Raw genomic sequence first — 16,883 nt, forward strand, 5'->3', positions numbered from 1 at the left:
AGGCAGACCTAGACATAACCCGGCTCCACCACTTAGGGGTATCAAGCAGGGAAACAGAAGAGTTGCTGACAACTTGTTTCCCATAATGGGAGAAGGATTTGCCCTATAGGCAGAAAGATCTGGATTTTCATCTTGTCTTCACCATTTACCGACCTTTTACCTTGGGCACGTTACCTCTCCACTTTGGGCCTCATTACTTCCTCTGTAAAATGGGGCTGCTAATAGCTACCTTACAGGATCGTGATAGGATTACATGAGACAATGTATGGAGGTCTGTAGGCAGAGCTCTGTAAAAGGTAGTGGTTGTGATTTTATATGCTAGTCTTGGGGAAGCTGAAGAAAGAGGACATACCCAAAAGCCTTGGGAATATTTCTTGGGGGAGAGGGTTGGCGGCACCAGACTGGGGGTGGGGGGATTGTGGGTAGGTGAAGATTACTAGTGCCTGACCCTGGCCTCGATCCTGCCCTGCAGCCAGCGGTATTGTGTCTGTAACCCAGCCCTTGTGCGCCAGTTCCGGAACCCAGACACCATCTTCATCCTTGCTTTTGCTATCATCCTCCTCAATACCGACATGTACAGTCCCAGCGTCAAGGCTGAACGCAAGATGAAACTAGATGACTTCATCAAGAACCTGAGAGGTGACCCCAGACATCGCTGGCAGCTTGTCCTGTCCTTCACCTCAGAAGGGAGAGTGGGCAGGGTGGAGGTGGGCTGGGGAAGGAGCGGGGAGATCACACCTGCTCTCTGGAAAATTACCTGTGATGCTCTCTCACTTTCTGCCAAAGCTGGGTATTGCCAGGGCATTCACTTATTAATTCACTCAAATAGTTGTTTGTCCATCTACTCATTCCTGCACCAGATACTCACTGAGAAGGTTCTGGGGTTACAGCAGTGAACATGAGAGATAAAAGCCCTGGCTCTTACAGAGCTTACACTAATCCACTCAGTCATTTTATGCATCCGTTTACTTATCACTCCTCCCTCTTTCCCTCTCCTTTTTATTTATGCCCATAAAGACTCATTTAAGTATTCTACGTACCCTTTCCTCCATCCATACATTCCTTTATCCACTTGAACACCCAGCCAGCCAGCCAGCCAGTTGACACTGAGTGCCTCACATGTGCCAGGCCCTGTGATGGGTGCTAAGGAAACCATTGTCCCTTGCCCCAAGAGAGCTCACGGTTTGTGGGACAGACTGACATATAGTACCAGATACCCAACACAAGAGAAAAAGCAAACCATGATGTCAGGCCAAAAGCACAGTCAGACCTCAGAGGAGGGAGAGCCCACCTCCAACACACTTCCTGGAGGAAGCAGTATTTTCATTTTAAGGTGGGCTTTGAAGGCATGGCTAATATGACAGAATAGCAATAGAGGAGGCTTACCTAGTAGTAAGAATAACGAAGGCACAGGGGCACCTGAGTGCCTCAGTCGGTTAAGCATCTGACTTTAGTTCAGGTCATGATCTCCCAGCTCATGGATTTGAGCCCCACATCGGGCTCTCCCCTCTCAGGGCAGAGCCTGCTTCCAATCCTCTGTCTCCCTCTCTCTCTGAACCCCCCCCTCAAAAATAAACAAACATCAAAAAACATTAAAAAAAAAGAATAACAAAGGCAGGAAAAGTTGTTTGAAGAACAATCAAGATGGGGTGGATGATCCAGTTGGGAAGGTCAGTTGGAATCAATATGCAAGGACCTTGAATGCCAGGTAGAAGGTGTCACCTTGACCTTTTTTCTTGGTTTATTGTATTGATGTCAAACCCTAGCTCTCACCAAAGAGCAGCCTCCTAAAAATGGCACATATGCTAGGATTATTTAAACAGAAATGAAAGAGGGAAATAGACATGAGGAAAAACAAACAGATGAGACAAATTGGCTGACCGGCAGGGTTTGCACAGTAGATGGGCTTAAGCTCTCTGGCAGCTGAGGTAAAAAGGCGGTGTGATAGGGGCGCCTGGATGGCGCAGTCGGTTGGGCGTCCGACTTCAGCCAGGTCACGATCTCGCGGTCCGTGAGTTCGAGCCCCGCGTCAGGCTCTGGGCTGATGGCTCGGAGCCTGGAGCCTGTTTCCGATTCTGTGTCTCCCTCTCTCTCTGCCCCTCCCCTGTTCATGCTCTGTCTCTCTCTGTCCCAAAAAAAAAAAAAAAAAAAAAAAAAAGGCGGTGTGATGAAGCATGTTCCTTTAGCACCTGTCCAGGGAGGAGGCGTGGCATTTCCAAAGGAGAAAACATTTTCTCTAGCAGAAGGTTTGGAGGGAAGAGTGAGTGGGTTTCACTCAGCAGACAGGAGTGAAGAAGGATGATAGACTTGGGAGGAGGGAGTTAGATCAGAGGCCATCTGGATCTGTCTTCTGGAATCCTGCTGTTAGTCATTCGTTCATTCATTCATTTCATCAATCCTCCCTCCCACTCTCCCTCCTTCTCTCTCCTGCTCTTTATTATCCTGCCCTTTCCACGTAACCTCGCTACAGGAACTTTCACATGCTTTTGTAAACACCAAGTTTTTAATAGCTGTAAATTATTTTATTAAATGGATATACTCAGCTTTACTTAACTGTCCCTCTATTGTGAGAACTTAGGTTGTTTCAAGGTTTTTCCTGTAAGTAGCACTTGTCCGCACATCTGTGCGCATACTTCTGAGTAATGCCTTAGGGCAGATTCCTAGAAGAAGAATCATGGAATATTTAGGCTTTTGCCAAACTACCTTCCCAAAACAGTTTTGTTAATATACATGCCCACTTTCCTGCACTCTTACTAACATTTAATGTTAGTTTTGCTAGTTAGAAAGGGGGAAAGTATCTGATTATTTTAATCACAGTGTGCTCTGAGTGGCTTAGAAAAAAATCCCTGCCATGGGAAAGAAAGCAACTGGCTATCCAGTTGCTTGGTGAAGGACACCTTTTCCAGTCCAGTCCTGACCAAGGGACGGAGGGTGCCCACTCCCTCCAGTCTCGGCCATTGTTTGCACTCATGCCTGGGTGTGGGGCATTTGGAGGAGCCCCTGCCACCCACTCCTCACATTTGTGCAATATGCCCCTGTGTTACTCCCTTACCCAGGGGTTGACAACGGTGAAGACATCCCCCGAGACCTCTTGGTGGGCATCTACCAGCGAATCCAGGGGCGTGAACTGCGGACCAATGATGACCATGTGTCCCAGGTGCAGGCCGTGGAGCGCATGATTGTTGGCAAGAAACCGGTAAGTGCCTGGAGAGGCTGCAGAGGGACAGGGTTTGGGTCTGCTTCTGCCACTGAATGGCAGGTAAGTCAGTACCCCTGACTCTGAGCCCCAGACTCCCCTCTCCAGCTGAATGGAGTAGGTGATAATGCATTCCTCAGCAGGGCGTGGTACAGAGTGAGATGCTCTTATGGGGATGCATCTAGCACATTGCAAGGCACGTGGTGGGTGCTGTATAAATATTGGCATCCTTCTCACCCCCGGTTTTGCCTCTCCATCCCAGGTGAGGAGCCAAGCTAATAGTAAACTGATAACCAAAACCAAGAACACACTCTAGTCTTTTAGTCAACAAGCATTTACAGATGCCTTTCCATAGATTCGGGCATTTGGAGAGTAGGGACACAGATATGAATCAGACATAGTTTCTGTCCTTAGAGGTATTCACAGGCTGGGAGTGGGGGTGTCAGTGCATCTGCCTTATAGTTAGTCTGAGGGAGCATAAAGGATGGAGAGGTCACTTCTGGTCCGGGGAAATCAGAAACACCTTCTTGGAAGAGAAAAGACTAGAACTGGGATTTGGAAGAAGAATGGAATATAAAGCTGGGCAAGAAAGGCATTCTAGACAAAGAGAGCTCCAAGGACAAAGGCAAGCCTAGGCCTTTGTTGCTTAGACTCCTTGTGTCAGAGTAAACTTCCTCTTGAGGTTGGATGGTAAGGTGCCAGAGGCCTGAAGCTGGTGTGGCTAGCCTTGATGACATCTATTTCTTCATGCCTATCTAGGTCTTGTCTCTTCCTCACCGTCGACTGGTTTGCTGCTGTCAACTCTACGAGGTGCCAGATCCAAACCGCCCCCAGAGGCTAGGGTTGCATCAGCGGGAAGTCTTCCTCTTCAACGATCTCCTCGTGGTAGGAGCACTGTAGGGGAGGAAATGGGCGGCAGGGGCGGGGCGGGGTGGATGCGGTGGTGAACTTGCACCCTGGGTCTATGTGAACCATGTTAACCGCTGGTGGGTGGAGGTGTGGTGGATGACGTGCTTTACCATGTGATGTGTGCAGTCTTGGATAGGGCATAGGCCATCTCTGCCCCTCTTTTACCTTTTGGATCCATTTGGAGGGAATGACAGCTGCACAGGGGGAGAAAATGTGAGGACCAGAGGAGTTGACAGGCTTACAGTCTGGGAAGTGGTAGGAAATGTCCCTCTTCACCTCAATAGCCCAGAGTGTGGGCTGAAAGGAGGGGAAACCTGTGACCCTGGGGTCCCTCTGAAACCTTCAGGTGGTCAGGATGCTTGAAGTGATTCAAGCTTAAAACCAAGCTCATCACCCTTGTAGACGTGCATCTTTTAGAGCTGGGACTCTTAAGGACTCTGCTGGTACAAGAGAATTTCAGGGTCTCTTGTCCAATCTCTTACCTGAAACCAACTTCCTGCATGGCCCCCTGCTTGCATGACTGTGGAGACAGAAGGGTGCCTTCCTTTAAGGCAGCCAGTTTCCTGGTTAGACAGCTCTGATTGACAGAATCTGTTTCCCAGTGGGGTTCCTCCAATCATCTTCCCTGGGCCCTTGGGATCACAGAGAATGAGTGTTCTCCTGCTCTGAGACAGCTCTTCAGTGATTTGAGGACAGTGAGCTGTCTTCCCCCCTTATCCCCGTGATCTTCAGTTCTTTAGAACAGGGTCTCTCGATCTCAGCACTATTGACATTTGGGGAGGGATAACTCTTTGTTGTGGGGACTAGCCTGTGCATTGGAGTGTATTTAGCATCATCCCTGGTGTCTACCTGCTAGGTGCCAGTAGCACTCCTTCAACCAAAACTGTTTCCAGTCATTGCTAGATGTCCCCTGGGGTTCCAAGTCACACCTAGTTGAGAATTGCTGCTTTATTTTTTTCTAATGTTTATTCATTTTTTGAGGGGGGGAAGGGGCAGAGAGAGAGGGAGACACAGAATCTGAAGCAGGCTCCAGGCTCTGAGCTGTCAGCACAGAGCCCGACGTGGGGCTCGAACTCATGAGCCATGAGATCATGACCTGAGCTGAAGTCGGATGCTTAACTGACTGAGCCACCCAGGCGCCCCAAGAATTGCTGCTTTAGATGAAGCCTCTCCAATGCCTTCACTAAGCCTTAATTTCCTCCTCTGTAAAGTGGGGTTAATCCCTATCTCATAAGGTTGTCATGAGGATGGAGTTAAGAAGTCAGAAGTGGAATAGCCTAACCCAGAGGAGTGCCAGGCCCACATGGGTGCTGTGTAAATGTTTCGGGAGCTCACAGTCCAAAGGACTAAGAAAATGCTCTGCATAACCATGCACTATAACCCATCCTGAAATCAAGTAATTTGCTTTTAAACACCACTTTGTAGACTGTCTGACGTGTTCACAACCTCTGGTTGTCGAATCCAGAGTGCCCAAGTACTTGATAAAGACCTTGGGCTATTGAGAGGAAGACTCATTAACTCTAGACGTTTGTTCATTGGCATTTGTCACAGTTTGCGGGGTTCTACCGAGGTGGGCAAGAAACACGACAGTCAGACTCTTCTTGGCGCTTCTGGTCCAGCAGGGGGCGATCACACCCACAGAGCGCTCACCTAAAGCTTGGTGGTGAAAGGCACTGAAGCAGCACTCTGGAAGCTCAGAAAAAGGGGCAGGGTCGGGGAGTCTGTGTGAGGTATTAGATAGAACAGGCTTTCTGGGGAGCATTTGGTTACTTCCTATAAAAATCGCAAATGTCCGTTGCGCATCGTCATTACATCAGGAACTTGCGTTTTCTCCCATCTCTCCTGTTCTGCTCCTCAAGCTTCAGTTCTCCCCAACTTGTGGGTATGTGTGTTTGTGTGTATATGTCTTTCAGTGGCGGTGGGAGGGGAGGGTGGCTATGAGAAATAGGTGTCATGTGGAAATTCCCTACCCCAAACCCTGCCTCTTGTCTTTTTCCCACCCCCTGCCAAAGGTCACCAAAATTTTCCAGAAGAAGAAGATCTTGGTGACGTACAGCTTCCGTCAGTCCTTTCCTCTGGTGGAAATGCACATGCAGCTCTTCCAGAATTCATGTGAGTCCCTACTTGGATCCCAGCATCCCCAAAGTCTATGCCATGGCCCCCGTGTTCATCCTTCATCCATACCAACCTCCAGTTTTTGGAGTCCTTTACAACTGGACTAAGGTCTCCAAAGCACCTACTTGGTCCCGGGATGCAGGGTAGGCTAGGGTGGAGTATGATTTGGGTCTGTGCCCTGGGGGTCTGGCAGAGAACCGCAGTGTGTACGTTTTCTGGTGGGCCAAAGAGATGGTGATCACGCTGTGCTTTGAAGGACTGAGCCAGAGGAGCTCTGTCAGGTGGCAACAGAAACAATGTGAGTAGAGGCAGAGGTGTGAAGGCAGGGGTTGGAGAGAGTCAGAGTGCAGTTTGCCTTTCTATCTGGAGTAGAGGGAGTAACAAGGCCATGACTGCCAAGATTTTGGGGACCTTGGGGGGCAAAAGGGAAGCCACTGAGGATGCTGAGCAGAGAAGAGGCTGGATTGGAGTTGAAGAGTAGAAAAACTCATTCATGTATGAGCCACCTTGCTTCAGTGCTGACAGGGGTGCCTGACCTCCCCTTTCCCCCACCAGACTACCAGTTTGGGATCAAGTTGCTGTCTGCAGTACCTGGTGGGGAGCGCAAAGTCCTCATCATCTTCAATGCCCCCAGCCTCCAGGACCGGCTGCGCTTCACATCTGACTTGCGCGAGTCCATTGCCGAGGTGCAGGAGATGGAGAAATACCGCGTGGAGTGTAAGTACCCGGCTGTACCTCTTGTCCCTTTTCCTGGTATGATCCCCCCAGACACCAAGAATCCTGTCCTCTGAGAATCTCAGAGTTGAGGGTTAGCTTGTCCAACCTTCCTACCCCCATTCTAGGAACTTTTCAGCTTCTGCTTGAATACCTTCAGGGACAAGGGGCTCGTTACCTCTGAACTTCAGATAATTATTCCAAGCCCTGATTAGGAGCCAGCTCTTCCTTCTATTGAAAGGCAGCAGGGAGAAGCATCAGGGTATTGGAGGTAGGACTCTAGTTTCAGATCCCAGGTATGCTACTTATTATATAGGTAAGCTGGGGTGAGTTGCCTGACTCCCTGATCCCCCAGTTTCTTCATACATGACATTGGGATGATGAAATATCCTTACAGAGTTGTGGAGATTTAATGAGGCAAGGTAGAAGAGATGTCCTACATGTTAGTAGGACCCTGGCACTGAACATCCTAGTTGTCCAAAAAAGGTGATCCCTCTTCCCAGCCCCCCTCCCCTTTCCTGTCCTTTTCCCACCTTCCATTTCCTGAGCTGAGTCCCCATCACCCATCCTTCTGGCCCCCAGAGGCCACGCCAAGTCGTTTTAAGCATATATAATGGGAAAAGAGTGATTACGTCTCATTTTACTCAATGCCCTCCAAGTTTTCTCTTCTCCAGGCTAAGCAGTCACAGTTAAGTAACATGATGTTGAGGAGAAAGAGATAGGCAGACACAGAGAGAGAAACTGAGGCAGCTGACAGCTGCTCAGTGAGCCCTTCACGGTTCCAGGGTCTGCTCCACTCAGCAAAGCAAGGTCCGCACATTTCAGTTCACCAGATCCTTGAGACCCAGGGGACATTCAGAGAGGGGTGAGCATACCAAAATGAGGGGAAGGCAACAGGCAAAAGTCTCCATGACCTCCTCAGGGAGGTGAAGGGGGGCGTTGTAAGGAGGCTAGAGAGCACAGGCTTTGGACTCTGGCAGACCTGCTTCCAGAATATCAGCTCCCCACCCCCCCATTTCCAGCTGTATGACCCCGGGCCAGCTTTATGACTTTTTGGATTCTCAGTTTCTTCCTCTGAAAAATGTGGATGATGATCCTTCCCTCTGAACTGTTGTGAGATTAAGCGAGATCAAGTACACATAGCTCCCAGCAGACTGCTGACATATAATAGAGGATTCCATTCCTGTTGGTTTCCTGCTCCTGTCCTTCCTGGAGCCCTCTGCTCTGGAGCAAGATAGCTGAGAACTGAGCCGACTTTGGAAGGATTGCCCTTTGCCATAGAGTAGAAGGGCCTTCCTGCCCCTGCTGTGACCAGCCACCACTGTGAAGCTCTGTTTTGAAGGGCAGGGGTGGTTTGGGAGACCAGACTGAGAGTGGGCAGGGGAGGGGGGAGCAAGAAGGGTGAGAGGAAGGGGAGAGGAGCAGGAGGAGCAGGCAGAGAGGGACAGAGGGAAAACCCAGCCAGAGGAGATGGTGTGAAACAGGGTGGGCGCCGTGGGGGGGGGCTTCAGAGATGGAGCTGAGGTTTTGGGGGAATGTGCCGTCTGTCCAGGGGGCAAAGCAGAAGGCCTGGGGACAGAACAGGCAAGAATGGGGAAGGTTGCTGGAGGGCTGGGATTACCAAGTGGCCTTTCACTCCTGTTCCTGACCTTCTCTCCCCATCTCCCCCACAACCACCCAGCGGAGCTAGAGAAGCAGAAAGGTATGATGCGGCCTAATGCCTCACAGCCCGGAGGGGCCAAAGACTCAGTGAATGGCACGCTGGCCCGCAGCAGCCTGGAGGACACGTATGGGGCAGGCGATGGGCTCAAACGGGGTGCACTCAGCAGTTCTCTGCGAGACCTCTCCGATGCAGGCAAGTCTTTGGGGCCCCTGCCCTGGCTGGGGAGATGTGGGACCGGGTGTCCTCTCTGCCTCCTATCACTGACCGCCAGCCTCTCCTGCACCCACCACACCTGCACACACCCGGCCTTTATCCAGAGCCCCGGGCACTGTGCCGCAGGGGGCCTGGGAGCCAGGTCAGATCAGGTGGAGCCCAGAGTTTGGGCCAGGGAGTGTGAAGTGGGGCCACAGTCAGCCCCTCTCTCTCTCTCTCACTGCTCCACCTCTCCTCTCTTTCCTCTTCTATCTCTCCAGCACCACCTCTCCTCCTTCGCCATCTTTTCCTCCTCTCACTCCTCCTCCTCCACCTCTCCTCCTCCCCACCTTCCCCTCTTCAACGGGGGAAAGGGAATAGGGGTGTCTGTCCCCGGGAGGGGCCCAGGCCTGGTGCCCAGCTCTGGAGCCCAGCAGGGTGGGGAGGGGGGGTTGCTGCTCTGACGCTGGGCTCCTTGCTTGTGGGTGCAGGGAAGCGGGGGCGGCGTAACAGCGTGGGATCGCTGGACAGCACCATCGAAGTAAGTGCCAGCTCCTGCCCCACTCATCCTCTGCATGAACCCTGCCCTGCCATGGAGCCCCAGAGGAGGAGGGGACCTGATGCTTCCCCCTCTTCCTTGATGGGAACCTCAAGGCTGCCTCTCCCAGCCAACCACTTTCTCCATCTGTCCTCAACTCTGTCTGTCCTCACTCTGCCTGTCTCTCAGTCTGTCTTCCACTCTCCCTAGCCCCTCTCAACCCCAGGGCCGACTCTGAGTTGAGATGCCCTTGGAGTTGGACTGTGAGAAGCTCTCACCTCCAAGTCCTGCTCTTTGAGCCTGAGCAAGTCACTCTGTGCCTCTGGGCCTAACATTCTCCCTGCCTGCAAAATGGGGATGAGGAGGAGGTACTACTAATTCTTCCTCTCCCAGCAGAGGCTCAGATGAGATAGTGGATGTGACAGCGGAGCTCTGCAAGCTGGGGAGCTCCATGTACAAGTACAGGACCATTAAACTGGTTTTCATTACGCCATGGGGGTTCCTGTCTCCCCAGTTCCAGCCCTCAGGGACCGGGTGGAGTTTAGGGTTGGGGGTTTAGGAAGTCTAGACTGGCCTGACTTTCCCCCCTCCCCGCTTCCAGGGGTCTGTTATTAGCAGTCCACGCCCTCACCAGAGGATGCCACCTCCGCCCCCACCCCCCGCCGCCAGAGGAGTACAAGAGCCAGAGACCGGTCTCCAACTCCTCATCTTTCCTGGGCTCCCTGTTTGGAAGCAAGCGGGGCAAGGGGCCCTTCCAGATGCCACCACCGCCAACAGGCCAGGCTTCTGCCTCCTCTTCATCTGCTTCTTCCACCCACCACCACCACCACCACCACCACCATGGTCACAGCCACGGTGGCCTGGGGGTGCTGCCTGATGGGCAGTCCAAGCTCCAGGCCCTGCATGCCCAGTATTGCCAAGGACCAGGCCCCGCCCCGCCACCCTACCTCCCACCCCAGCAACCCCCTCTCCCCCCACCTCCTCAGCAGCCCCCGCCCCTGCCCCAGCTGGGTTCCATTCCACCACCTCCCGCCTCAGCCCCACCTGTGGGGCCACACCGCCACTTCCATGCCCATGGCCCAGTCCCAGGCCCCCAGCACTATACTTTGGGCCGGCCAGGCAGGGCTCCTAGACGGGGGGCTGGAGGACACCCTCAGTTTGCTCCACATGGCCGCCACCCCCTGCACCAGCCCACATCCCCATTGCCCCTGTACAGTCCTGCCCCCCAGCACCCTCCGGCCCACAAACAGGGCCCCAAGCACTTCATCTTCAGCCACCACCCACAGATGATGCCAGCAGCAGGGGCCACAGGGGGCCCTGGATCCCGGCCACCAGGAGGCTCCTATTCCCACCCTCACCACCCCCAGTCACCCTTGTCACCGCACTCACCCATTCCACCCCACCCTTCCTACCCACCCCTGCCCCCCCCCTCACCCCATACCCCACACTCACCCCTGCCACCCACCTCCCCCCATGGCCCGCTGCACGCCTCTGGGCCCCCTGGCACAGCCAACCCACCCAGTGCAAACCCCAAGGCCAAGCCAAGCCGGATCAGCACCGTGGTCTGATGAACAGAGGGAGTGAGCTGGGGCCCAGGGAGGTCTGGGGAATCCACAAGAGGTTCCCCAGTTTTTCCAAAATATATATACACATAAAGATGTCCTCCTCCCCACTTCTTCCCTGCCTCGGGACCCCTCCTCTAACCCTCAACAGTCGCCATGGGGTTTCCTTCCAGATTGAAGGATCCTTGCCACCCGAAGCCTGGATGCAGGGCTCTCAAGCTCTGGGGAGTGGTGAGGACCTTTTGGAGATCCTCCTCCTCTTTTCCCTGTCTCCATCCCACCCCCATCCCCAAGGTGGCCTCAGACTTCTGGGCCAGTGTAAGCGCCCGTCAGCTCTGGCTGGTAGAGAAGGGCAGGCAGGTGTCAGGAGCAGTAAAGGGTGGAGGCTTCCCCAGAGCACCTCTAGCCACATGGGGCTAGGAGGGAGCTCTGTAGAGTTGTGGCCAAACCTCGGCTGACTCAGCCCTCTCTCAGACCTCAGGGCCTGACTAAACTCCTTCATGTGTCTCTCAACCTGCCAGAGGAACAGGGCTGTCAGTGCACTTGGTGGGTCCCCACTAACGCTGGCCCCCAAATGGGCAGTGCTTCCTCTCCAGAGCCAGCCTCTGTCCTCTCTCCAGTGGGCCCCAGCCCAGACCGCTTCAGCTTCAGGACCTTGCCTCTCACAGCAACGTTCTTACCCTGATAAAAGTCCAGACAGGTTTGGGGGGGGTGCTTAGGTCTGGGATGAGAAGGGCACTGCCCTCCCTCACCCATATTGCATGCCCTCCCATTCCCTTACACCGACCCCTCCTACAACTGAAGACAATGCACTTTACAGATCTTGCCCACATACACCTCGCTGGAGCAGGGCACCCAGCATCAGCCCTGGGGAGAGAGGCTCCCAGAGGGCCACCATAAGCCCAAGATGTCCTTCCTGAGGCAGATTGAAGCCATCAGAGCAGGGGCTGGGAGCCAGGATGCCTGAGTCCTTCTGTCCGTCAAAATCTCTGCTGCCTCTTCAGCCCCCTTTACAGCCCTGTTTATTTATTATAAATATATTTTTTACAAGCCCCAGCTCCTCTTCTTGCCCCGCACATCCAGCTCCTTTCTCAGCTCCTGCCTCCCTCTCCCCCCTCTACCATGGGCTGCAGTACAGACAGACAGACCCTGGCTGTATAAAGGTCCAGGGACCCAGGGGCTTGGGGGTGGGGGAGGGCAGCAGTGGGAGGGGCTGTATGGAGAGGAGCTGGGGTTCAGGCATTGTCTTTTTTCCTCCTTGTATATAAGAATGTATATTTGATGCCTCATAAAAGACCTTGTGCTCACCTCCCGCCTCTGCCTCCTACTTATGCCCCCTCCCCCAGGGTGGAGCCCCTGGAGAGAGAAGCCTTAGCCCAGGGAGGTGAGGAGCTAAGGGTAGCAGCTCAGGCAACTGGGTGGGTGAGACGCTTTGGTTGGGTGGGAGGTGGGGATGAGGGAGATTTCCCTCTCTCAGCTCCTTAATGGACCACAGCAGCAAGGGTGTGGGCTTTGGAGTTGATCCAGTTCCAGTCCTGAGGTTTTCCCTTCTGAGGGACGCACACTCAGGAGAAGCACCCTCTGGGTCTCAGTTTTCTTGATTTAAACCTTGAGGTGATAAAGCCGTTGCCACATGGAGTAGCGATGATGACATGGTGGTAACGGATATCAAGCAGACAGCATGGAGTAGGTGCTTGGGGAGGTTAGTTCCCTGCTCTTCCTTTCACAGGTGGGATACTTCCTTCTGCTCTTGTGCCATCTGTGCTTACCCTTCTTGTGGCTGCCTGGCTTTGCCCTGGGGCCCTCCCCACTGCCCAAGGCTGGCCACGTTTCTGTCCTTGAGGGTAGGGGGGTAGGTGACCTGGGCCAGGAAGCCAGGGGCTGGATACATCATAAGAGCTCTTTTGTGTATATACTTATGTTGTTAGATAGCAAATAGCTAGATTCTCTTTAGTTTACACGGGAGGACACAAGTCCATAGAAGGGAAGGGTCTTTTCCAAGGCCACACAGCAAGTCAAGATGGGGGTTCCTGATTTCTAGGCCAGTCCCCCCAAACTGCCTCCCTATGAAATGAACATGTTTCCAGCCCCACAAGTTATGTCCTGGGTCTTGGGAGAGCCCAGTAGGAGTGGGGCAGAGCACTGGCTCTTGGTTAGGGTCAGCAGGGTCCCCAGAAGCAGCAGTCAGTAAATATGTTTGGTGCTTTCTTAGAGTCTGGAATAGCATCTAAGAGGGAATGGTTTGTATGGCCTGGAATAGCACCTAAGAGGGAATGGTTTGTATGGCCCCACTCTTTAGCAGCTTGGACCGAGGCCTTTGTTTTCTTCTTCATATGCACATTTGAGTGAGAGAAGCAGCTGGGGCCATCTAACCATTTGATGCTGCCTCCAGGACCCAACCTGAGCGTTGGAAGAGCTTAGATGCGGAGGTTTCAGAATGAAATCCAATGAGCATTTTTTTAAAAAATTTGTTTTATGTATTTATTTTGAGGGAGACAGAGACAGTGCAAGTGGGGAGGGGCAGGGAGAGGGAGAGAGAGAATCCCAAGCAGGCTCTTGTGCTGCAGAGTCAGCCACGGGGCTCAAACTCATGAAACTGTGAGATCATGACCTGAGCCAAAAGCAAGAGTCAGACACATAACCAACTAAGCCACCCAGGTGCCCAGGTGCTCCAGCATTTTTTTTTTCTTTTTCTCTTCCTTCCTTCCTCCCTTCCTTCCTTCCTTCCTTCCTCTTTGGTTTCTTCCCTGGTGGGCCAAGCTGGACTGCCTTTAGTCACGCCCCATTCTCCCACCTTCAACTTCATGCTGGTTTTGTCTTCCCAAAGCTTAGCTTTTAGCACTCAAATCCTGGCTCAGTCACAGACTTGACTGTGTTGCCTTTGGCAAGTCACCTAGCCCCTCAGAACCTGGTCTTCCACCTGTGAAATAGGAATAATAATCTCACAGGGAAATTGTTAACAGATGCATATGAAATGCCTCCCTCCTGCCAGACACACAGTAAGCTGTTCTCTGCCACCTACAGAAACGAAAGCAAACTCCTTGTCTTGACATTGGAGGTCCTCCACCGCATGGCCCCAACCAATCTCCTAATCCTCGTTCCTCGCCCACACTTTGACCACCCACTCACTGTTCCCTGAAAAGGCCTGTGTGTAATTTTCAGACTCTATTTTACCTGTGCCTTCCTGCTCCCTGCCCCACCCCCAGCAAAGGTGCCCCCCCCCCAATATCTCTGGTTTTCTCACTGTTGTTAGATGAGCTTAAAAGACCCATCCCTCACAAAGCGTGCCCTTGATCATATCCTCTGAGATCCTTCATGTCATTACCTTTCTTCCTCACCAGGCCTCAAGGGTGACAATGGTCTGAATCATCTCTGTCCAGAGCATTGCACAGCATAGATGACCCTGAAATTTTGTTGATTTGAATGAATAGTTCTTTTCAAGCTAAATCTTAGGTATCTTTGCATTGGTTAACTTATTGATTGGTGCAACCTGTATACCAAGTTTTTGGGCCCCCTGGGACCCCCTCATGCCTCCTCCAGATATTTCTGATGTTCCCCCCTCCACCCTTCACTGGACTATCCCTGCCCTGCCCTCTCCCACTTCCCGGCACCTCACCATCCAGACTGTGGAGGGGTACTTTGGCTCCTTACCTCCCCATTTCTGTGAGGGCCTGAAGACAAGAAGCCTAGTGGCTATCCGGCTCTCAAAGGTCCTACTGCCAGTCTCTTTGGGGATGTAGATGGGGAGGGACAACACATAACAAAGGACAAAGGTCCTAGACTCTCACAGAGTCTTTGTCCTAGACCAGTGCTGTCCAATAAGTCTGTGATGATGGAAATGTCCTATATTTGTGCTGTCCAGTACAGTAACCCCTAGCACATGTGGCTACTGGGCACTTGGGATGTGGCTAGTGCCACTGAGGAACTGAATTTTTAAATTTAAATTTAAATAGCCACATGTAGGTAGTGGCTACCATATTAGTTCAGGACAAGACCCTCAGGAATGTACAGCCTGGTGGGGATAATGTCCATGCAATAGGTACAGTCCCTGAAGGGAGCACAGCACGTGTGGGGGGAGCAAAGAAGGGAAAAATCCAACTTGGGGTCAGCGTGGGTGATTGGTGGGCAAGGAGGGAACTGCCCTATTATCTGTGTCTTGAAAGGTGAGTGGCAGGGGTGGGGACGCCTGGCTGGCTCAGTTGGAAGAACATGGGAGGCTTGATCTCAGGGTCGTGAGTTTGAACCCCATGTTGGGTGTAGAGATTATGTAAATAAAAACTTAAAAAGAAAGAAAGAAAAGAAAAGTGAGTAGGAGTTATCCTGGTAAAGAAGGGCATGTGTCAGAGGGAGCAGTGTGTACAAAGTCCTGTGAGTGTGTGATGTATGTGAGTGTGTGATGTGTTAGTGGCATACTGAGAACGGAATGGGAGAGGGAAGCCCAGGTGGCAGGCATAGCATATCCCAAAGCACAGAGGCTGGCAGTCAGTGTACCCTCACTCCTCTGTTGCCAACCGGTTTTTTTCACCAGAGCCTCATGAGGACCTGAAGTAAGAGCCCAGGGATACATTAGCCTGTATAGTGTCCCCACTGTAAAGTTACTGTTTTTCCCTTTGTAATAAATGAGAAACTTGTGGAGAGCTACATTGAGATTATGCAAATATCCTGTTCTCCTCGAACTTTCACTCACAGGTTTTAGTATTCAATGACAATTCTCCAAGTTGCCAAATGGTGATTTTCAAATGCCACCATTCCTTTGACATGGATTAGTTGGCTCTCCACTATAAGGGAAAGCTTTCCCTTCTTCTACATGTATTTGTTTATCTCCTCATGGACTTTTGGTTGTCTATTGTATTCAGTGGGTTATAACACATTAATATTTGATGTTCAAAAATGCCCCAGATGTGGCCAGCAGGAGGCCCTCCAAGCTGGCTCCTATATCCTCTTGGCCAGTCTCCAACTTTCTTTGAGCCTTTCCTTATCTTCTGGCACCACAAGATGCTCTAGGCCCATCATGTACTTTCCCTGCCCCAGTCTTGGAATAAGCCACTTTACCCAAGGAGCCCTGGTCCTTTTTAGTGGAGAATGGCATTTGGGAACCAAGATTTGGGCCAAGATTTTAGGGTTATAGGTGTGTTTTTAAGAGTTTACTTTTTTACTTGGAAAAAGTCTGAGCATCTGTCGATGATTTTCTTACTCCATCCTTCCTTTAAGGAAAAGCTTTCCCCTTTCCCTCATTTTATTTATGTATATCAGTGTGGAGTCATGAATTTTTATTTCACTCTTCAATGAATTATAATCCACTATCATAATTCATTTGGAATTATCATTATTTTGAATATATATTATGTGTATGTATGTATCCATGAGTTCACACAGATACCTTGATGCCTTTAGGAGGCTCTTTTAATAATCCAGGCTAGAGATAATAAATGGCTCTCGGGGATAGAAGATTAGAAAATGGCATGAGGAGGGGATGGATGGATTCCACAGCTATTTAGTTAGAACTCACAGCTCATACCTGCATCACTAGAAGTGACCCTATTTTACAAATAAAAAAAAGTGAGGTACAAAGTCACTCTCATCCTGTTCATCCAGAAAACATGGACTGGATGAGTGTGGTTGAGAGCCCAGCCAAGGCTTCCAATCACTGCCCTGCACCAGCTCCATGCCAGACTCTCTCTCCAGGTGGGTAGGTGAGGCCAACCTAGCCCCCAGCCCAGGGTGGGCTCCCTGATGCTTCCCAATTCTTAACTCTGCAGTTCCCAGATGCAGATTTATCTCCAGCAAGACCCAGGGGTTGGGGAAGGAACCCATTTCCTGAGCATTTTATTGGGCCTGGGGGTGGGTGGGTGTGGGGAGCACCATCTGAGACTTTTACAGCAGTCACAGAGACCTGGGTTTGAATTCTGGGTCTTCCACTTACTAGCCATATGACTTGGTAAGCTTCCCTGAGCTTCAGTCCCCTTATCTGTAAAACAAGGATAACAATACTAA

At 51.6% G+C, this 16,883-nt stretch overlaps 1 protein-coding gene across 1 annotated transcript in view; it reads left to right on the top strand.

Moving 5' to 3' along the window:
* IQSEC2 (IQ motif and Sec7 domain ArfGEF 2) overlaps positions 1 to 12,196 on the top strand; it is a 78,630-nt gene extending 66,434 nt beyond the window's left edge. Inside the window, 9 exon segments of the mRNA XM_053891595.1 lie at positions 473 to 639; positions 3,057 to 3,196; positions 3,956 to 4,081; positions 6,118 to 6,217; positions 6,776 to 6,937; positions 8,616 to 8,789; positions 9,281 to 9,330; positions 9,929 to 9,982; positions 9,984 to 12,196. Coding sequence (XP_053747570.1) covers positions 473 to 639; positions 3,057 to 3,196; positions 3,956 to 4,081; positions 6,118 to 6,217; positions 6,776 to 6,937; positions 8,616 to 8,789; positions 9,281 to 9,330; positions 9,929 to 9,982; positions 9,984 to 10,895 — 1,885 coding nt within the window. The 3' untranslated portion in view covers positions 10,896 to 12,196.
* The last annotated feature ends 4,687 nt before the right edge of the window (positions 12,197 to 16,883 follow it).

Source organism: Panthera pardus, unplaced genomic scaffold, assembly GCF_024362965.1.
Source record: "Panthera pardus isolate Hobbes unplaced genomic scaffold, ASM2436296v1 HiC_scaffold_27, whole genome shotgun sequence".
Classification (NCBI taxonomy): Eukaryota; Metazoa; Chordata; class Mammalia; order Carnivora; family Felidae; genus Panthera; species Panthera pardus.